This window comes from Pelobates fuscus, chromosome 3, assembly GCF_036172605.1.
Source record: "Pelobates fuscus isolate aPelFus1 chromosome 3, aPelFus1.pri, whole genome shotgun sequence".
Taxonomy (NCBI): Eukaryota; Metazoa; Chordata; class Amphibia; order Anura; family Pelobatidae; genus Pelobates; species Pelobates fuscus.
Genome location: NC_086319.1, coordinates 344,512,968 through 344,531,465, shown reverse-complemented (window position 1 = coordinate 344,531,465; position 18,498 = coordinate 344,512,968). Strand labels below are relative to the sequence as shown.

The window sequence follows — 18,498 nt, the reverse complement described above, 5'->3', positions numbered from 1 at the left end:
GGAGGATATTGAGCTTTAAGCTCTCATGGTCCAAAAGGAAGTTGAAGTGCACTTATAGTTTTATCACAAATCGTATGTCATTTTAATCTCTAAGATGACTAAAGTTTAGTGCCCTGTTTCCTCTCTAATCAATCAAAATACTCATTTAAAATGTGAACCTGTTGATATTTCTGAAGGGCCAGATTATAATGATTAATAAAAGCAGGTTCTTTAAAATTTATTTTGAAGCACATTTTTTTTTTTTATTCTTTATTTTTGTAGTGCGGGTGGGTACAGAGTTACTTCAAACAGCGTGTATCAACGTAGAACAGCATATATAAGAGTTTGACTGTGGCATGCATAATCGCACAATTTTTTATATTTTTTTAATACAATCGCTAGGTTTATCGAGCTAAGAAGTTGCACATTTTATACTTTCGATAGATAACAAGCAGGTAACTTATAATTAGTGATGTATATCATGGTTTAACATAATATATAGCATGGTTTAAAGAGTAAATGAAAAACGTTATTTGCTGGGCTATATAGTTAAACATGCTTTTCTATGTGGTAGACAAAATAAACTTGAATCTTGCAAAATTTCGCTTATATTGTAAAGTGACATCGCTGTACTGATTAGAAGTGTAATGTAGGCGAGATACATATCGATAGTACCAGGCAGGTGGGCTTAGCGTCTGTGTGTTAGTGTGTGACAGGCAGGCTGTAAGCTTATTTTATGCGTGTATTAAGGCCTTGGGCAATTACAGGAGGGTTAGTATAAGGGCACCAAAGCAAAGCAGAACAGAACTTAAATGAATAGCATGGGTAAAGAACATAAACAATGAGAGAACAGTAGAGTTACTTAAGGGTTCCATGATATGAGCAAGTTCAGGTGGCTATAGTATGGTCTTGGGCGGCGTCCATTATATCGGAGGCTCCAGATTTGGTCCTCCGTGTTTCCCGGCATGTGGATTCCATTTCAGCCTATGCCCAGCGTGGGGAAGGGGGTCAAGGGTGCTTGGGAGTCCTCCTGGGGTATCGCAAGATGCAGCTTTGTTGGATTCAGTCGCTGTCTCTTCTGGCTGTTGCTGTGCAGGCTTACATTGATCTTACAGGTAGTAAGTGTCCCTGGCTGTGGCTTTGGGGCTCTCTGTATTAGTGTCTGGGCTCGGTGCTGTGAGGTGAACTTGCCCGCCTTTGGTTGTGTTGCGGTTCTTGGTGTCATGCTGGTTCTGAGGGGAGCCCGCAGGTTTCTTCGGTTAGGCATCGCTGTGCGGCGTTGTCTTGTATTTTTGTGTGCTTGTGGGAGAGTTCTCCGCCGTCGGCGCCATCTTGTAGTTTTAGTCGGGCGGGAATCATCGTGGCTGTGGCAGGCCCGTGCGGGTAGTTCACTAGGTGAGTGCCCCGGTGCTTCAGGCTGCTGCTTTCTGCTTGCTATTTTCGCCCAGAAGGCCTTGAATATAGCTTCCAGCTTTGACAACGTCTGGTAGTTGTGGTCACACGTGGCCTTCGTCAATCTGTAGGCCTGAGTAGCCAGAGGTTGCCTGTGGGGCTCCGCTGCCCGTGCTTGTCGTGGCCCTGTTATCTTGGTGGGTTGGACCGGGATCACCCCCACCGGTCCTAAGGGGGGGGAGCGGGTATGCAGTGTTTCGGTACCTCCGGCGTAGGGGTGAGGAGAGCGGCCGTCTCCCCCCAGCCCCGTCCACCACAGGCTGAGACCCATCGCCTTGGTTTCATGAGTGCGGGATCCGTTCGATTTTGGTGTCTGGTGCTTCTCCGGGGTGCCCCCATCCTGGGCAGCATGCCCGGTAACATTTTAGGCATCAGGTTCGCTAGTGGGTCCTTAGAAGCAGCCTTCATAGCAGGAGCTCCTCCACCATGCGGCCGCTCCGTTTGCAGGTCAGGCCCCGCCCCCTTGAAGCACATTTTTATGTCTAAATGAGAAGAAGTATTTCTGGATACCAATTAGATAATGTTAGAACCGGAGGTTAAACCTTGTGTTGTCTTTAACAAATTTGAATTGAGGAGCAGTTATCAATTAGGAATTCAGTATGGGCTATGTGTGAAGCATATAAAAAGAACATTGCTCACATTGTGGCAGCAATACAAACCTGTGTTTTATGCTTAATTGTTTTTAATATGTTTTTTGTGTATCCTTTTCATTTAAAACATTTTTTATAGAGGCATTAGTTGTATGAAAGTAAAACAGCTTGACAGTTATGTTGGTGGACATATCATCCAGGTTCACTGCCTCAGAAATGGTCATTATAAATTAACTATAACCTGCATCAGAGCAGCTCAAAACGAGTATGTCACAGTGCCCTGACACAGTATAGTACAGTATATTGCTAGCTATTGCACATTGTTTTAAAGTAACATTCTAAGGACCATAACCACATCAGCTCATTTTAGAACAGTTTGACTTATTAACAGGGGGTTTGCTGGGCACTGCTCCCTGCTTCTGCTACTTTCCATAGACAGCCTGAAGTTTTTCTAATCAGGACTTTCTGTTAGTTATCCTGAGCTAAGCCCCGAAGTACAAAGCTAATCACTCTCAGCCAAAGAGCTTAACAGATTGAGATCTTCAGGCTCTCCATAGGAAGTAGTGAAAGCAAGACGTGAGACCCCAGGTAAGAAGTCAAACTGTTTTAAAAATTACATATAGTATAGTGGTTATGATGCTTAGAATGTTTCTTCAAGGACTGATGCAGACTGACACACACACACACACACGCAGAAACACATGCACACACTGACCCATGCAGACACACACGAACACACACACTGACCCAAGCACACACACATTAATCCAAGCAGACACAACAATACTAACTGAAGCAGGCTAACACTCTTTAAAACACACACTATCACACAACACACTATCTTGCCTTCATGTCATATTGGCTCTCTATGTCTCTCAGTGAGTCCAAGGCTCATGGACTGTGCCTTGCTGCATTCAAACTCTCTCAGGTCCGCCTCCGCTATCCTCCAGCCCACGTAACCCAGAGTACAGGGCAAGGGGTGGAGCAATAGAGCAATGTTCGCTTGTGCTGCCGGGCTTATTAGATAGGGCGTCTCTCTGTGCTCTTTGCGTGCCACAGGACATAGTGCCCGGTGCCATGACTTGCGACACGCAATACGTAATTAGTCACACATAGAGGAGTGGCCCAAACAGCAGTAAACCTGTTGCTGGTGCCCTCCTTAAGCAGTGCCCTAATCGGCCTGTAGGACGCACCGGCCCTGATCTCAGCCAATCCAATAGTTTCCCATAAGAAAGTATTGTGAGGCTAGTGTGTATGCACGACAAGATGCAGTGCTGCGTCAATCAGGTCTCTCTGAGACCATCTTTTAGATTTCCATGAATGCGCCTCTGGTGGCTGTCTGAGTGAAAGCCACTAGAGGCGTTTTACCCCTGTAAATGAAAACAGAACAGCAATGTTTACATTGCAGAGTTAAATGGGTGGACATGGCACCTATACTACCTCATGGATGGTCTGTATCTAAAGTGTCCCTTTTACTCAAATGATTTCCTTCCTATGGATGTAATGTAGATATTATAATAACATCTTTATCTCAGGACATACTTGGAAAGCTTGTGATAGCTAAATGTATCATTACTGGTCAAATTCTATAGCTTACTGTTACTATTAACATTGTATCTCATGTTAATACCTGTAATATGTAGATTTTTGCATGGATGTGCACCATGACAATATAAACAATAATAAACATTTGTGCTGCTTACTGTTACTTCCCAGTACTCTTTATTTGTTTTTGCAATCGTCCCATTCCTTGTTTTCACTGAGTACTTTGAAAATATATTCAGAATTATTCTGAATATTCTATTGCTATAAGGACTATTACCACCACAGTGAAGTCTGGCAGCTGGGTCCTGAAAAGTTGCCGGGTCCCGAACAGCCTGCAGCCAGAGTTTTGCCCTGTCCCGAACAGCCTGCAGCCAGAGTTTTGCCCTGTCCCGAACAGCCTGCAGCCAGAGTTTTGCCCTGTCCCGAACAGCCTGCAGCCAGAGTTTTGCCCTGTCCCGAACAGCCTGCAGCCAGAGTTTTGCCCTGTCCCGAACAGCCTGCAGCCAGAGTTTTGCCCTGTCCCGAACAGCCTGCAGCCAGAGTTTTGCCCTGTCCCGAACAGCCTGCAGCCAGAGTTTTGCCCTGTCCCGAACAGCCTGCAGCCAGAGTTTTGCCCTGTCCCGAACAGTCTACAGCCAGAGTTTTCATAACCAAATGGAGGAAATGGTGCTATATTCGGCTTCATGCCATACCAGGGGTAGTGAGCAATAATTGGGTGAGGGCAACAGCTGAGCTTCCTTGGCTAATCATTGCCCCAATCTCTGAAATTAATTGGTATATCCTTAGATGGAGACCAGGCTGTAGCCTGAGAGGGACAGAGTGTCTCTGCTAAATGGTGAGTAAACGTTTTAGCAGTTGTGTGAGACCTGGCAACAAAGACTTCTGGCATCACAACCACTTTAATCAGTTGAAGTAGCTATGGTGCCTATTCCAAACAAAGTATGAAAACTACAAACAGGCATCCCCAGGCTTACGCCTTAATCTAACTAAGGGAATAGTGATGTGTGAAAGAAATGCAATGCTTAATCCTAGTTATGTGATTACTAAATTATATTTACCATGAATTATTACTCGAATTAGTGTTCATCACCTGAAATCTTTAATGCAGTCAGCATCAGCAAACGTTTACGTAATTAAAATGATCTCACCTGTGTGATGCTGTGTGTCCTTCCAGATATCTAAGATAGAGAATGTCAGTCACCTGGGAGAGCTAAGAGTGTTAAACCTCGCAAGGAACTTCATAAGCCAAGTGGAAAATCTTAATGGTCTAGACTCACTAACAGAACTTAACCTTAGACACAACAAAATCAATCTTGTGGTAAGTAAAAGATTAATTATTTTGAGTATTTTTTCATGGATCATTTATGTCATGTCAGCATATGGATGATAAGAACGATGATGATTATAAAACATATTATCATGTAGATAAGAATATTAGCCATCATTTTATACTTGAGATATGTCCATTGTGCTGACATTGATGGCTATTTTAAGAACGCAATGAGATTTTGAATATTAATTGATTGTAATGTTACATTGCACCTTCCTGGAAGATTATACCACCATGTTGGCAGGCCTTTGTTTACTCCAGACTGGTTGGAGAAAAGCATTTGCTCATGTGGTTTAGTCTTCATTATATGCCATCTTGGCAGCACTGGTCCTTTTCCAATGAAATGGCAATTTACTTTTTGAGCATGGTATCCTTTCAGAGATGTCACAAAAGAACGCCTGTCATTGTCCTGTAGATGCAAAACCTCTTCATACCTTCCGATGGAGCTCTGTTTTGGAAGCTTCCTCTACTGTGGATTTTAATACCTACTTGAGAAGTCTCTTCTTCATACCTCTACTACTTGATGTAGTTTTGTTGATTATGTGGTTCATTCTACAGTTAGATTTTCTTCATTATTGCTTTCACTGGTCTTTCAACAGTTAGACCATTTCTCATTAAAGGAACACTATTGAAACACTGTGAAAGCGGTATTTAGGTTTCCGGCTCCCTTCCAGGAAAGTAAATGGGGATTTTACTCACCCTTTTCCAGCACCGCGCAGATCTCCTAGCGGCTGGCCCTGCTCCTATTCTGCCAAACTTGATGATTTCCACCAATCCAATGCTTTCCCATATAAAATCATTGGCAGGCTATTGTACATGAGCAGCAAAACAGCGCTGCGCCAATTGTCATCTCGTCATAAAAATGCATTGGATCAGTACATCACTATAAGAAGCATTCAGCAACTCCATGCAGAGCGTAGAGACACTGATGTCGGTGCTACACACTGTGCAGCACTGACTCGTTAAGCACCTTTAGTGACCATCAGCAATGTAAAAACTGCCTTTTATATGAAAAGCCAGTGATTGGTCTGGTGACTGAAGAGTTCCTTTTAACTCCACTTTCATCACTGTTAGGCTCATAGATGCTGTGCTGTTTACATGGCTAAGAGCACAGCACGGGTAGCTTGACCCTTTAGCCAGATGACATCTGAATACAGGTTGACTGTGACATGCATTCTGATTCTGGCTCAAATGAACTGTCCTTTGATTAAAGTATTGGTACAGACATTTTGTACAGAGTCAATTGCTGTATTAAATATTTAAATAAGGGCGCAAATAGAAAAGGGATAGGTTACTGCAGTACCCAAACAGAATTAAAAAAACAGTAGCACCAAGCTGCTCTGTACTCCGATGCTCTCACAGTGATCACATAAAGATGAAACCAAAGGAAATGAGGAGACAACGGTACAGGTATAATTTGTGTACAAACCGTGCTACTCACATTTATTGAGGAACGAATAGAATATAACCAATAATATGAGAAAAATAGCTAAGATCAGCTCTTATCTTTACTATTGCTTTCCTGAGTAGTAGATGACTGTGTGACAGTGATAATGTAGTATTTGTATTCTGAATATATTACAGTACATGTTTATTCTTGGAACTTTGGCATGCCAGCATTTGGTGCAGCTGTACATTAACTGGTGCTGCTATATATTCAGGTCATATCCTACACGTGATAGCAGTCATTCTTAATACTCCTCCGTGCTGGGTTTTACAGATGAAACCCACCCATATTAACATACAAGTGATCCATCGTGTGTTTATACCAGTGAGAAATGCAATCTAGATTACCTGTTACTAAATTTCAACTGTTTCAGATTTTACCTTCAGATTTATTTATTTTTTTATTTGCAAAATAATTAACATCCAACATGCATTCTTTGCTATATTAAGTTGTCTAAAGCAAAACTTTTTTTTTTTTTTTTTTGTAAATCTGTTTATTGATTTATGAGCATATTTGACATAATAAGAAAGTAAAGTAAGACACGCAGGTCTGGGCATGTAAAGAAAATAAAATGAGTAGAGTACAAGCAGGTGAAAACCAAGATTCCGTGAACAGAATATACACAACCGATAATACACTTATTAACAAGGTAACAAGATCCATCCTTACGGGGATCAAGTGTTAGCATGGTATCCAAGACGAACGTGTGCAATCGTTATATACAAAACTACACCTGTATTTACATTCGAGAGTTTGCGTTCGGTGTACCCGGGAGGAGTACACCTGGTGGTATACCTGCCATTATGCATATGTGTAGGTGTAAGAATTTGCTTTAAAGGCGCCCCAACAAATTGTCTGAATCATAGATAAAGGGTTCGGTATACAGCATTGTAGTAGTCGGCATGCAGGCGAATAACTAATAATAGTGGATGTAGCATCATGCTGAGGCAGCGATGTTCCCGACACCAGGCCTAAGTCGGGGCCTGAAAGAGCACCTAACCCGAGCCTAGCACCCGGAACAACGAGTTTCCCGTTAACCCTCACTTTCGGCAGAGCTCGTGCGTTGTCCAGGTATCCCTCCAGCTTAATTGAGGCGCTCGGGTCCTCTCCCCTGTGCGTCGTGATAGATATGTTGAGATGGCATGTAATATTGGTGCTACTCCTGCACTAGGGTGGACCAAGTCATGTGTCTGTCCAGTTGGTGGGAGTGTAGTGGACAAGTGTTCGTCATGTGAGCCACAGTCCTGTTAAATGACAGGCATCGATCCCACAGATTGTCTTGGGATTACGTATCCCCAGGTGAACGTCTTTGCGTTCGTCATGTTACTCAGTAAGCGTATATTCTTGTCATACCTGCTCCCCAAGATCGATTTCTTATAAGATGATATGGATTGTGACGTGATATGCAGCAATGCCAGTTCTGCTGACCAGTCCGGGAGGTCCCCCATAATATGAACGATTGTTTCCCTGATCATTTCCCAGTATGGGGTGATAGCTCCGCATTCCCACCAGATGTGTAGCACTGTGCCGCGGGATTCTTGGCACCTCCAGCACGTCTAAAGCAAAACTTTTGACATTTCGAAAAAGTATTTTGAACAAGTATTTTATTGATCCAAAGTATTCAACCACAAAGTGCAGCTTAGTAAGAGGGGCCCACTAGTGCAGCCCACATTTATTCAAAGTATTTTATTGCACCATTAGCTTGAATTTAATATCTAAAACAAAAATATTATTATGTGAACTGTACTGATGTAACTAATTTAAAGTATGCAAACTAAACATTCATGATTCATTTTAGTGATTTGAAATCCCATGTGAGTTGAATCATTGGATTTGCATGTCTACATCAGAATCCCTATTTATAGCAATGCTGCCTATTTCCATGTGAAATAATAGTCCGTGCATACAGTCTACATGCTGTCTAGATTTGTTACAATTGAACATTCGCTTCAAGCTTGAAAGCATGAAATATTAAAGGATGGATGCATTCAGGATTGTAAGGCCTGACCAATATGAAAGCAAATGGTTGAGGAAATGAATTACAAAATCAGGTATCACAGCTTGATTACGTAATAAATTCCTGTTCCAATCAATCTAGGTCATGATTTAGTGCTACACAATACAACGAAAATATGCTGCGGTGCCCCCAATCACTGCACTTGCCAGCATGCAGTTAAATGATGAGCATGCATCTTGGCAACTGCAAGGAGCCCTATGTCTGTCTTCCCTCCTCCCCTTCCAGTGCCTTTCACCTTGCAAGTGTAGCTTGCTCTGCAGAATAGATCTCTGCACTGTAACACTCCCAGAAGCTACATCAGAAAGGATGGAGCTGCAAGCTCCTCAGTAATCAATGCTGCATCAGGACCACAGTAATTAGCAGGGAGTGTGCTTTGTATCAGCTGAGCAGATGTTACAGTGCTACGTCACATTATCCCCCTTGATGTGGTGAATCTGCTTTTTTTCAGAGAGATGTGGATACTTTGCCAAGCCTCCAGCTTTTGTATCTCAGCTTTAACAACATATCAAGGTAAGGACGGGTTTATTAATGCACTTCGCCATATGCCTGTGATTATTAACTGTTCTGTGTCCCCTGTATAATATGTGGTTTCTTTGACAACAGAAGCCATCCTACCGCTGTGTTTTACATTATAGCTGTAATGACACATTGTAGAATGCTAGCATGTTGTCTTCCTGATTTGCTGCTACACCCACATAGACACGTAGAGCTGTGTAATCAACTAATTTAGGGCCATAAAATGATGTATTGTCATGGGCACTCTATATTCTTTATTCAGAGGCTTGTAAATGCCGATCTAAATTATTTGTTTCATTAGGTGTCCGTGTCCTTGCAAGTTTGTGCCATCAACATTTTATCTTACACAATACCTTCTTGGTTGTTCAACTGTACATGCACATCAGGCATATATATGCTAAGCTGATTAGAACTACAGACTCTCCTGATGCTTTGCCAGTAAAGCATTAAGGGAGTTGTAGTTTTAAAACCGCATGGGAGAGTATATCTATCTACACCCCTGCTGCAGTTTGCTTTGCAGTGGTATTATATAGTCCGTAGCTGCATCTAATGTCCTGCAATTATTTTAGAGTTGGGGTCTGAAACACACACAGTCTGAATCGGTTATTTGAATGGTGCTGATCCAGAAATGACACTGCAGTATCGCTTTTTTTCTCTGCACAACACAGAAAGTCACTCAAATTATCCAGAGTAATTGCTTACATTAGATTGGCTTCACAATTATTTACATAACTGTCCTTTACAATTCACGCTTTTCATAATTTTTTACAATGATTTTTATTTATTGTTCTGTTAAGAGATTGACGTTCTATATCTGTGGAAATATACTTAATATACATACATACATACGAACTGAACCTCGTCACGGGTGCTTGGAGGGGCCTGCTGGCCAGCCTCTTACCAAAAGACTATGGGCCCTTTAAAAAAAACAAAAAACTATGTGAACAGACTTGGTTTGTGGGATTTTATATTTGGTTCGGGAACTGAACAGCTGCACGAACCGGAGACCAGTCTGGAGCTTGTTAAGCCTAATTGCTACTTTGTAGCAATTTCCACCGCAGTGTTCTAAGTGTTCGTCTGGGTGGCCGTATTTCCTATGGACGATCACGAGGTGGCGGCCATCTTGTTCGCATGAAAACAGGCAGCGGTGTTTGGTCGTCGAGTTCATGGAACTATTTTCGGACACTAAAACTCCCGAACACTGCTGGACTTCCATGATTGCCTGTGTTCGGTTTTATAACACTTAAGAAGACACTGTTCAGTGGAAACGTTCCCACGAACAAGACTATTGACTATGTTCTGTAGTTTGTTCATGTTTAAACTACCAAACTAGACCGACCGTAAGCCCTGATTCTCTGAAACTGTTTTGGGCATGGGACCATGCGGGCGGTCGGTCAAATTATGACTTCCAGGAAATTCCTGAACCCCTGAACCGATCTGGGTGATTTTTGGTTATGTTGGTCACCCAGATCAAGGCTATCAGGGGATGTAACTTTTGTGGGGATATTGTGTGTTTTTAAGGTATTTTGGGGGTTTTGTAAAAATGAGTGTTTTTTGTGCCTGGAGATAATTGAGTTGAATACAGTGCTGACTCAATTATCTCCCAGTCATAGGGAAGGGATTGACCTATTTTGTATGGGAGTGTTCTGGACCTGAGAGCCAATGTAATCCTGTGTATATTTTTACAGTAGTCTACTCTCAGGTCCAGGGGGGAGTGCCCCTTGCATGGGGACCTGCATATATGGCCAGTTGTGACTGCCATTAAAGAGATTCGTTTTACCCTTCATGTTTTGGGGATTGGAGAGCTATATTCACTCTGGGGATTGCTATAATCACTATACTCCCTTGGCATACAACAATTGCTCTTGTAAGAACAGCCTGCTTTGCTCTCTGGACTAGGAGAGGTCTACCCACTGGGAGCTGGATCCTTGTGTTAGGTCCAGGGTGGGTGGAGGACAGCGAGACCCCAACTAAGCTGGGGCGGTTTGTGGGGTTTATGGTGGTTAGGGTGTCTGGTGCGTGCTTATGGTACTCAAGGATTACTAGGAAGCAGCGATTGACTGTGCCAGGCGGTCCTTCACAGTTTCCTTAAGAAATATACTCCTCATTTAGCACAATTAAAATATAAAAAAGGATAAAGTGATAGGAACATATTTTTTTTTTCTATAGTTTCTTCTGTAATAATTATTGCATAGCAAGGGCAACTAAAAAATCTAAACCATTAAGAAATAAACTAATTCTTATTTGAGGATACCTTGTTAGGCCAGCCATTTAGCAGTTATAGATCACATATTACAAAGAGTACATTATATATACAAATAGACAGGGTGGGCAAATATTCAGAGTAGTATTTGAGGAGGCAATAAGCATGTATTCCTGACCCCATTTAGGTGGCTTGCCCCTTTAGAAAATGTTAAAACTCCCTTAATGTCCAGCGACACGAGGGTCTGCCGATGCTGGCCCCACCCCTATCCGCCTCCTTGATGACATCCTCAGAATTTCCTCTTTTTAGCCAGTACAGTGCTTTCCCATAGTTAGCTCCATTTGCGGCCTTGCACAGTTGGGCTACTTTGATTGCATTGTTCATAACATTAGTTAATATTTGAGGCTCCGGTTTCCAAGACTTCCAAGTTATAATATGTACCGGCAACCAAACAATATAACTACATACAAATAAGTTATTTACCTGTTAAATCCTACTCTGAAATTTGGCCCACCCTATACTTTAAGAAGTAGATATAATATTGTAATTACCTAGGTATAATTTCCATGCAGCCATTTGAGCACCACTTTCTAAAAGAGTCTAATAAATGTTATTTGTGTTTTTCAACACACAACTTGCCTCACATGTATGCTACATGCATTGGTTCCAACGATATCCCATGTGTAGTGGGAAACGTTACAGGGACCCTGTATAAACATTTCTGAATTAGTTATAGTGCCTGGAGTCTCTTGGCACTGTCCATTCAATGTTAAAGGAACACTATAGTCACCTAAATTACTTTAGCTAAATAAAGCAGTTTTAGTGTATAGATCATTCCCCTGCAATTTCACTGCTCAATTCACTGTAATTTAGGAGTTAAATCACTTTGTTTCTGTTTATGCAGCCCCCTAGCCACACCTCCCCTGGCTATGATTGACAGAGCCTGCATGAAAAAAAACTGGTTTCACTTTCAAACAGATGTAATTTACCTCAAATAATTGTATCTCAATCTCTAAATTGAACGTTAATCACATACAGGAGGCTCTTGCAGGGTCTAGCAAGCTATTAACATAGCAGGGGATAAGAAAATCTTAATTAAACAGAACTTGCAATAAAGAAAGCCTAAATAGGGCTCTCTTTACAGGAAGTGTTTATGGAAGGCTGTGCAAGTCACATGCACGGAGGTGTGACTAGGGTTCATAAACAAAGGGATTTAACTCCTAAATGGCAGAGGATTGAGCAGTGATGATGCAGGGGCATGTTCTATACACCAAACCTGCTTCATTAAGCTAAAGTTGTTCAGGTGACTATAGTGTCCCTTTAAGTATTTTATAAGCAGTTTAACACTGAATGAAGATCCCTGGCTTCACATAGCCCCATCCCCACTAGAGTTGTGGCTAACACAGAGATTACACATTTTCTTGTAGCCACACCAATTTACACCTGCAATGGCAAGGTGTTAAGCTGAATGCAGTCAACGTTCTGAAGAGCTCTATGAGTGAGGAGTATCCTACATTATCCCAGTTTATAAAAGTGCCGATATGTATGACAAAGTAGCATTTTTATAAATAAATAAATGATAGTCCACCACCATAGCTCTGTCAGAAAGCTCCCACACAGATCTCAGACCAGCGTCTTCAGGCAATTCAAAGCCTCCACAGACCACGTGTACCCAGATTCAGAGGCTTCTCAATGAGTAGCCTCTGATGGGTTTATTTCCCCTGAAGAGAATGTTAGGCTGCTCCGGTGAAAAGGGGTCGGGTTTGCAAACGCTGCAGTTCATAAGATACACATGCATATACTCATTAGGGGTATATCTACTAAACAGTGATATTTGTTTAAAAACAAAATTCAGTCTGGAGTGGTTATTTAAAACGGAAGGAAAGTGCCAGGGGACTCCAAATACTATAACCACTTCAATGAGAGGAAACCTTTACGGTGCTTACAGTGTCCTTTTAAGGAACCAAACGGATTGCATTGTGAAAACCAGGTAACCATTTGGGAGTAGTTTAACAGACCACCAATTTAGGTTACACTGGAAGAGGTCTACAATATACAGAAGAAGGTATCACTGGATATTTCACATGGTGTATTTTAAAGGTACACTCCCGACCCCTAAAGCCCTTTAACTTGCTGAAAAGTTTTATGTGTGGAGAGTGTATCCTATTATTTTCATTTTGGAAAAAGTGCAGATTTCAATGGAAATTGACAGTTTTATAAATTAACCTGGTTACACATCCCTGGTTTTTCAAGCCGACAACAGGTCCTGTTCCTTTTTTTTTTTTTTTTTTTGGGGGGGTGGGGGGTGGGGGGTAGCTTAATTGCACTGAACTCAAGAGGCAGCAATTGCCCAGAGCACCTGCCTTGCAAAGACTTCTCATTGCTCATTGCGCTGCACTGGGAAGTCTGTGATTGGACAGTAACATAAAGTCTGGGTGGGGTTTGAAGGGGGAAGAGGGCAGCAGACAAGAGATCTGCAGTTTTTGCAAGCTGTTTTTAGATATAACTTCAATACGTCACTCCAGGGTACCCGGCTGCCCCAGCAATCATGGACCACTGGCATACCTTCAGGGCTGGTGCACAACCCAACCAGCCCGGGGCCCGCGGCTGCCTGACGCTGTTTGTAGCGTAGCCGAGCAGTCTGACAGGAAGTGCTCACTGAGAGAGCACTTCCTATCAGACAGATACCGCGTCGGTGAGCAGGTACTGGTGGGAAGGCAATGGGACACATGGAGGGTCTGGTGGTGGGAGGGAAGATGGGGAGAGAAAGCGACACATATGTGACGGCCCAGGGCAATTTTTGTACTGGGACCCGGTGGTTTCTAGTTACGCCTCTGCACACCAGGTCTATTTTACAATCACAGTGTGTGAGGATGATACTTGAGTTAACTCACAAGGTAGGGGATGGGAAGGTCCATCCTTAACGCAAAGCTTATCTCATTCACAATCGGCGAGAGGCTTAGCGCAAGACTTGGGATGCGTTTGTCACTCCCTGTGTCTACTGAGCTCAAAATAAATAACTAATGATATTCTCTATAATTTATTTCACTTGTGGAAATGCCAAGTAGAAAGCTTATTCGAACTGGCTTGGTCAGAGCAGTTAGAATTGGCATTTTCATGTTTATCGCAGTGCCTGTATTGTTACTGCAGTCATTGTCATGTCAGGGTTTTTGGCATATTAAATAAAGCTTCAGATTTTTGTACCATGCATGTTTAAGACACTGTACTTTTTTTTTTCGGTATCATATTTTTAGTCATTACTTGTGACTTGTTATTAAGTACAATGCAGTGTTTGATCATCATTAATTTAAATATTATATGCTGCTTATTATTCCTTTTGATACAATTTTTTCTTTGCAAAATAAGAAAGTGAAATGTATTACATTAGCATTGTAACCACCATAACCATATAGAGTTGACGGATCAACTGGCTTTCCTCAGCCAATGCATTCCATCTAGAATATTGCTTCTATAAGGAGGTGTCTGACTATGGGCGCAGCTAAGTGTCAAACCAGTTGAAATGGTTTAATGCTTAACCCCTTAAGGACCGGCCTGTTTTTGCGATGTTTGTACGTTAAGGACCAGAGCAGTTTTAACACTTTTGTGGTGTTTGTGTTTAGCTGTAATTTTCCGCTCTCTCATTTACGGTTCCCATACAAGTTATATATTGTTTTTTTCACGACAAGAAGGGCTTTCTTTACATACCAGTATTTATATTATGTCATATATTGTATTTAAAAAAAATAATAAAATATGGTAAAAAATAAAAAAAAAAACATGTTTTTGGACTTTTACTTGAAAAATCTTTTACTTATCTACAAAAGCTAATGAAAAAAACTGCTAAATAGATTCAAAATTTTGTCCCGAGTTTAAAAACACCCAGTGTTTACATGCTTTATTGCTTTTTTTTGCAAGTTATAGGCCTATAAATACAAGTAGGAAATTGCTGTTTCAATATATATATATTTTAAATGTATCAATAGTGACATTGTTACACCGTTATCTGTCATAAATCCCCGAAACACACCTAACATGTGCATATTTTTTAAAGTAGACAACCCAGGGTATTCAAAACGGGGTATGTCCAGTCTTTTTTAGTAGCCACCTAGTCACAAACACTGGCCAAAGTTAGCATTTATATTTGTTTGTGTGTTAAAAATGCAAAAAACGCTAACTTTGGCCGGTGTTTGTGACTAAGTGGCTACTAAAAAAGGCTGAACATACCCCATTTGCAATACCTAGGGTTGTCTTCTTTTGCAAATGGTATGCCATCATGGGGCTAATTCTCATTCCTTGGCTACCATACGCTCTCAAAGGCAACCTAACCAATCTGACAAATTTCAATAAAAAAAAAAAAGTAAAATCAAGCCTTATATTTGACCCTGTAACTTTCACAAACACTATAAAACCTCTACATGTGGGGTACTGTTATACTCAGGAGACTTCGCTGAACACAAATATTAGTGTATCAGAACAGTAAAATATATCACAGCAATAATATCCTCAGTGAAAGAGCTGTTTGTGTGTGAAAAATGCAAAAAACTTCACTTTCACTGACAATATCATCGCTGTGATATGTTTTACTGTTTTGAAACACTAATATTTGTGTTCAGCGAAGTCTCCCGAGTAAAACAGTACCCCCATGTACAGGATTTAGGGTGTCATAGAAAGTTACAGGGTTAAACACAGTGCTAGCAAATTAAATTATCTGGACTTTTGGCCTGGGTTGGCAGGCAGGTCCCTCAAATTTCAATCATTAAAATTACTTAATTAGGTAAAAATATTACATAAATATGCACGTCGAATTTTAATATATATACATATTTATGTATTTGACGTCTACGTGTATATTTATGAAATTATTTATGTAATTATGTATGTGGACATATGTATATTTTGTATTATTTTTATTTATTATATATATCATTACATTCTAAGTGTATTTTGATATAAATATATATATGTCAATATCAAAATACTGTTAGAATACAATTGAATATATATATATAATTTTTTTAGTTATTAAAAATTATTTTTATTTTTTGTTATTTATTTTTATTAACATATTATTTGTATTTTATAATAATATATATATACCATATATATAGTTATTATATATATTGTATATATTCGTGTGTAATTTAAATATAAGTGTATTTTTATATTAATATACGTATATATAAATATAAAAATACACTTAGTGTGACATTATATATATTATATATATACATATATTATATATAGGTATATATAAATATAATGAATGTATATATATCATATATATATACACATATTATTATTTTTTTTACACTGATTTCTTTTTTTTTACACTTTATTTTATGATTTTTTACTTGCAGGGAGACTGCCTGTCAGCACAGACAGTCCCCCTGCAGGCAGATACACAGACCCCTATTGCGGTCATGTGATCGAGTGATCACATGGCCGTGGGGTCCTGATCTGCCGAGGGGGGACTGCCCGGGCAGACAGGCAGTCCCCCTGGACCGAGAGGAGAGCTGATCGCCGCCGTGGGACCGACGGCGATCAGGTAAGTTGCCCAAAACCGTTATGACGGTTCAGGACCGTCAGCGGTCCAAACGCACGTTTTACCGCTGACGGTCCTGAACCGTCAGCGGTCCTTAAGGGGTTAATCCTAACCAGAGTGTTTATAGTACTGTAACAGATCGACGGGCACCCCGACTGGGTACCTCCATTGAAGGATGCTCCTAGCGCTTCCTGAGGACTCCAAGCACTGCAGCAGACACCACCACCACCACCAAACCGGAGAAGCATATGAATGCTCTCAAGCATTTGAATGCTGTAAACAGCTGAACAGGAAAAGCATACAATCAGCTTACACTCCTGGCAATCAGCATACAATCCAATTCCCCCAATAACGAGACGACACTTCGTTTTGAGGTCAAGCAGAACTGACTGTACTGGCACATACAGCCTCTTTTATTCCCAATCCACAAACCTAGTACTACCCACAGGGATTTGAAATACAACCAATCAATCCGTACAATACACACAGACACTCCCACACAAAATCCTCCCCTCTGCCTATGATATGATTACTGAACACAATGGTTAATATAATTATCACAGGCAGAGAAATACAGTATTATAAAACATATCACAGGGACCCCAAAACATGCAATAACCCCATAAAACCCCAGTAGTTTGGAAGATACGGTTTAATGCAGATTCTGCAGAACATATACAGGCTATATGAAAAATAATTACTGTTAAATGTGTCCCCTGTTCTGTATTTTAAAACTACTGAACAATGTCTTTGTGCACCAAATACCGGCGAGATGGCACCGTGTAGAAAAGTCAAAACAGTGTCTGTGAGTTAAAATGGCCGCCATCCATTGTTCTCACCATGTGCTTCATCCATTGTTCTCACCATGTGCCTCTGATACATGAAATGGTGGCCACCCAGTAACTCCACAGTATGTCCCCAGATGGTTCTTAAAGGGCCAGTAGCAGCATAATAAAAAACAACATGCCCAAATCAGTTCCTAGAGGGCAATACATCCCAGGGCCATAGTCGCAGGGCAAGAGGCTGGCAAGCAGTCCTCTCCAGGCACAAGTGGCGGGGCTGGTTCCGCCACAAATACGTACAGTACCCTTTTAACATAGAAAGAAATACAAAGTACGTGTTAGTTTATTTCCCTTTTCTTCAGTCTACCTGTCTTCAGGCACAGTGATGGTTTACTCCTGGTTCTTTACATGTTGGACAAATACAAACAGACCTGGGATAGACACCGTCAGCAACATGGTTGTTCACACATTGGTAGTAACATGGACTGACAAAGCAAACTTAATTGAAAATAGTTGTGAAAATCCTTTGAGCACCAGGAGCCTATACTGGAAACTCAGATTGGAAAAGTTCTGTAGCAAGCCCGAGGTAGCAGGGACCTTACTGTATTGTGTGGATGAGGGACATTAAGCTCTGTGAATTGAGATTCCCCTAATCTTTATTTACCATATAAGGGGTGTTGTACTAGCAAGAGAGGCTTTGGGACCATCGTGGCCGATTATTAATAATCTCCCCTCTGACGTTACCAGCTGATGGGTGAAAGAACAGGCGCAGTTGTGACGGCGTTGGCACATGTTCTTTTTAATTCACTTTAGACCGGCAGTAACAGAGCAACACAGCTGAAATATGATCACATTGTCTATTTATTTGCAAATTGTATTCAGTTATATTGTATTAGAGATGGTACAGAGTTAATATTTGTTTAAGTATTCCCCGGTTTATAATGTATTTATTTTTGGAAATAAAATTAACTCATCGACAGCCATGTTTACAAATATATATAAAAAGGGGGAACTTTAACCCCTTAAGGACACATGACATGTATGACGTCATGATTCCCTTTTATTCCAGAAGTTTGGTCCTTAATGGGGTTAAAA

At 41.0% G+C, this 18,498-nt stretch overlaps 1 protein-coding gene across 1 annotated transcript in view; it reads left to right on the top strand.

The window, feature by feature from the left end:
* The window catches only part of LRRC49 (leucine rich repeat containing 49), a 128,807-nt gene that overhangs the window by 25,379 nt on the left and 84,930 nt on the right, over window positions 1-18,498 (top strand). The window contains exons 8-9 of the mRNA XM_063449127.1: window positions 4,741-4,884; window positions 8,809-8,870. Coding sequence (XP_063305197.1) covers window positions 4,741-4,884; window positions 8,809-8,870 — 206 coding nt within the window. The remainder of the gene's footprint in view (window positions 1-4,740; window positions 4,885-8,808; window positions 8,871-18,498) is intronic.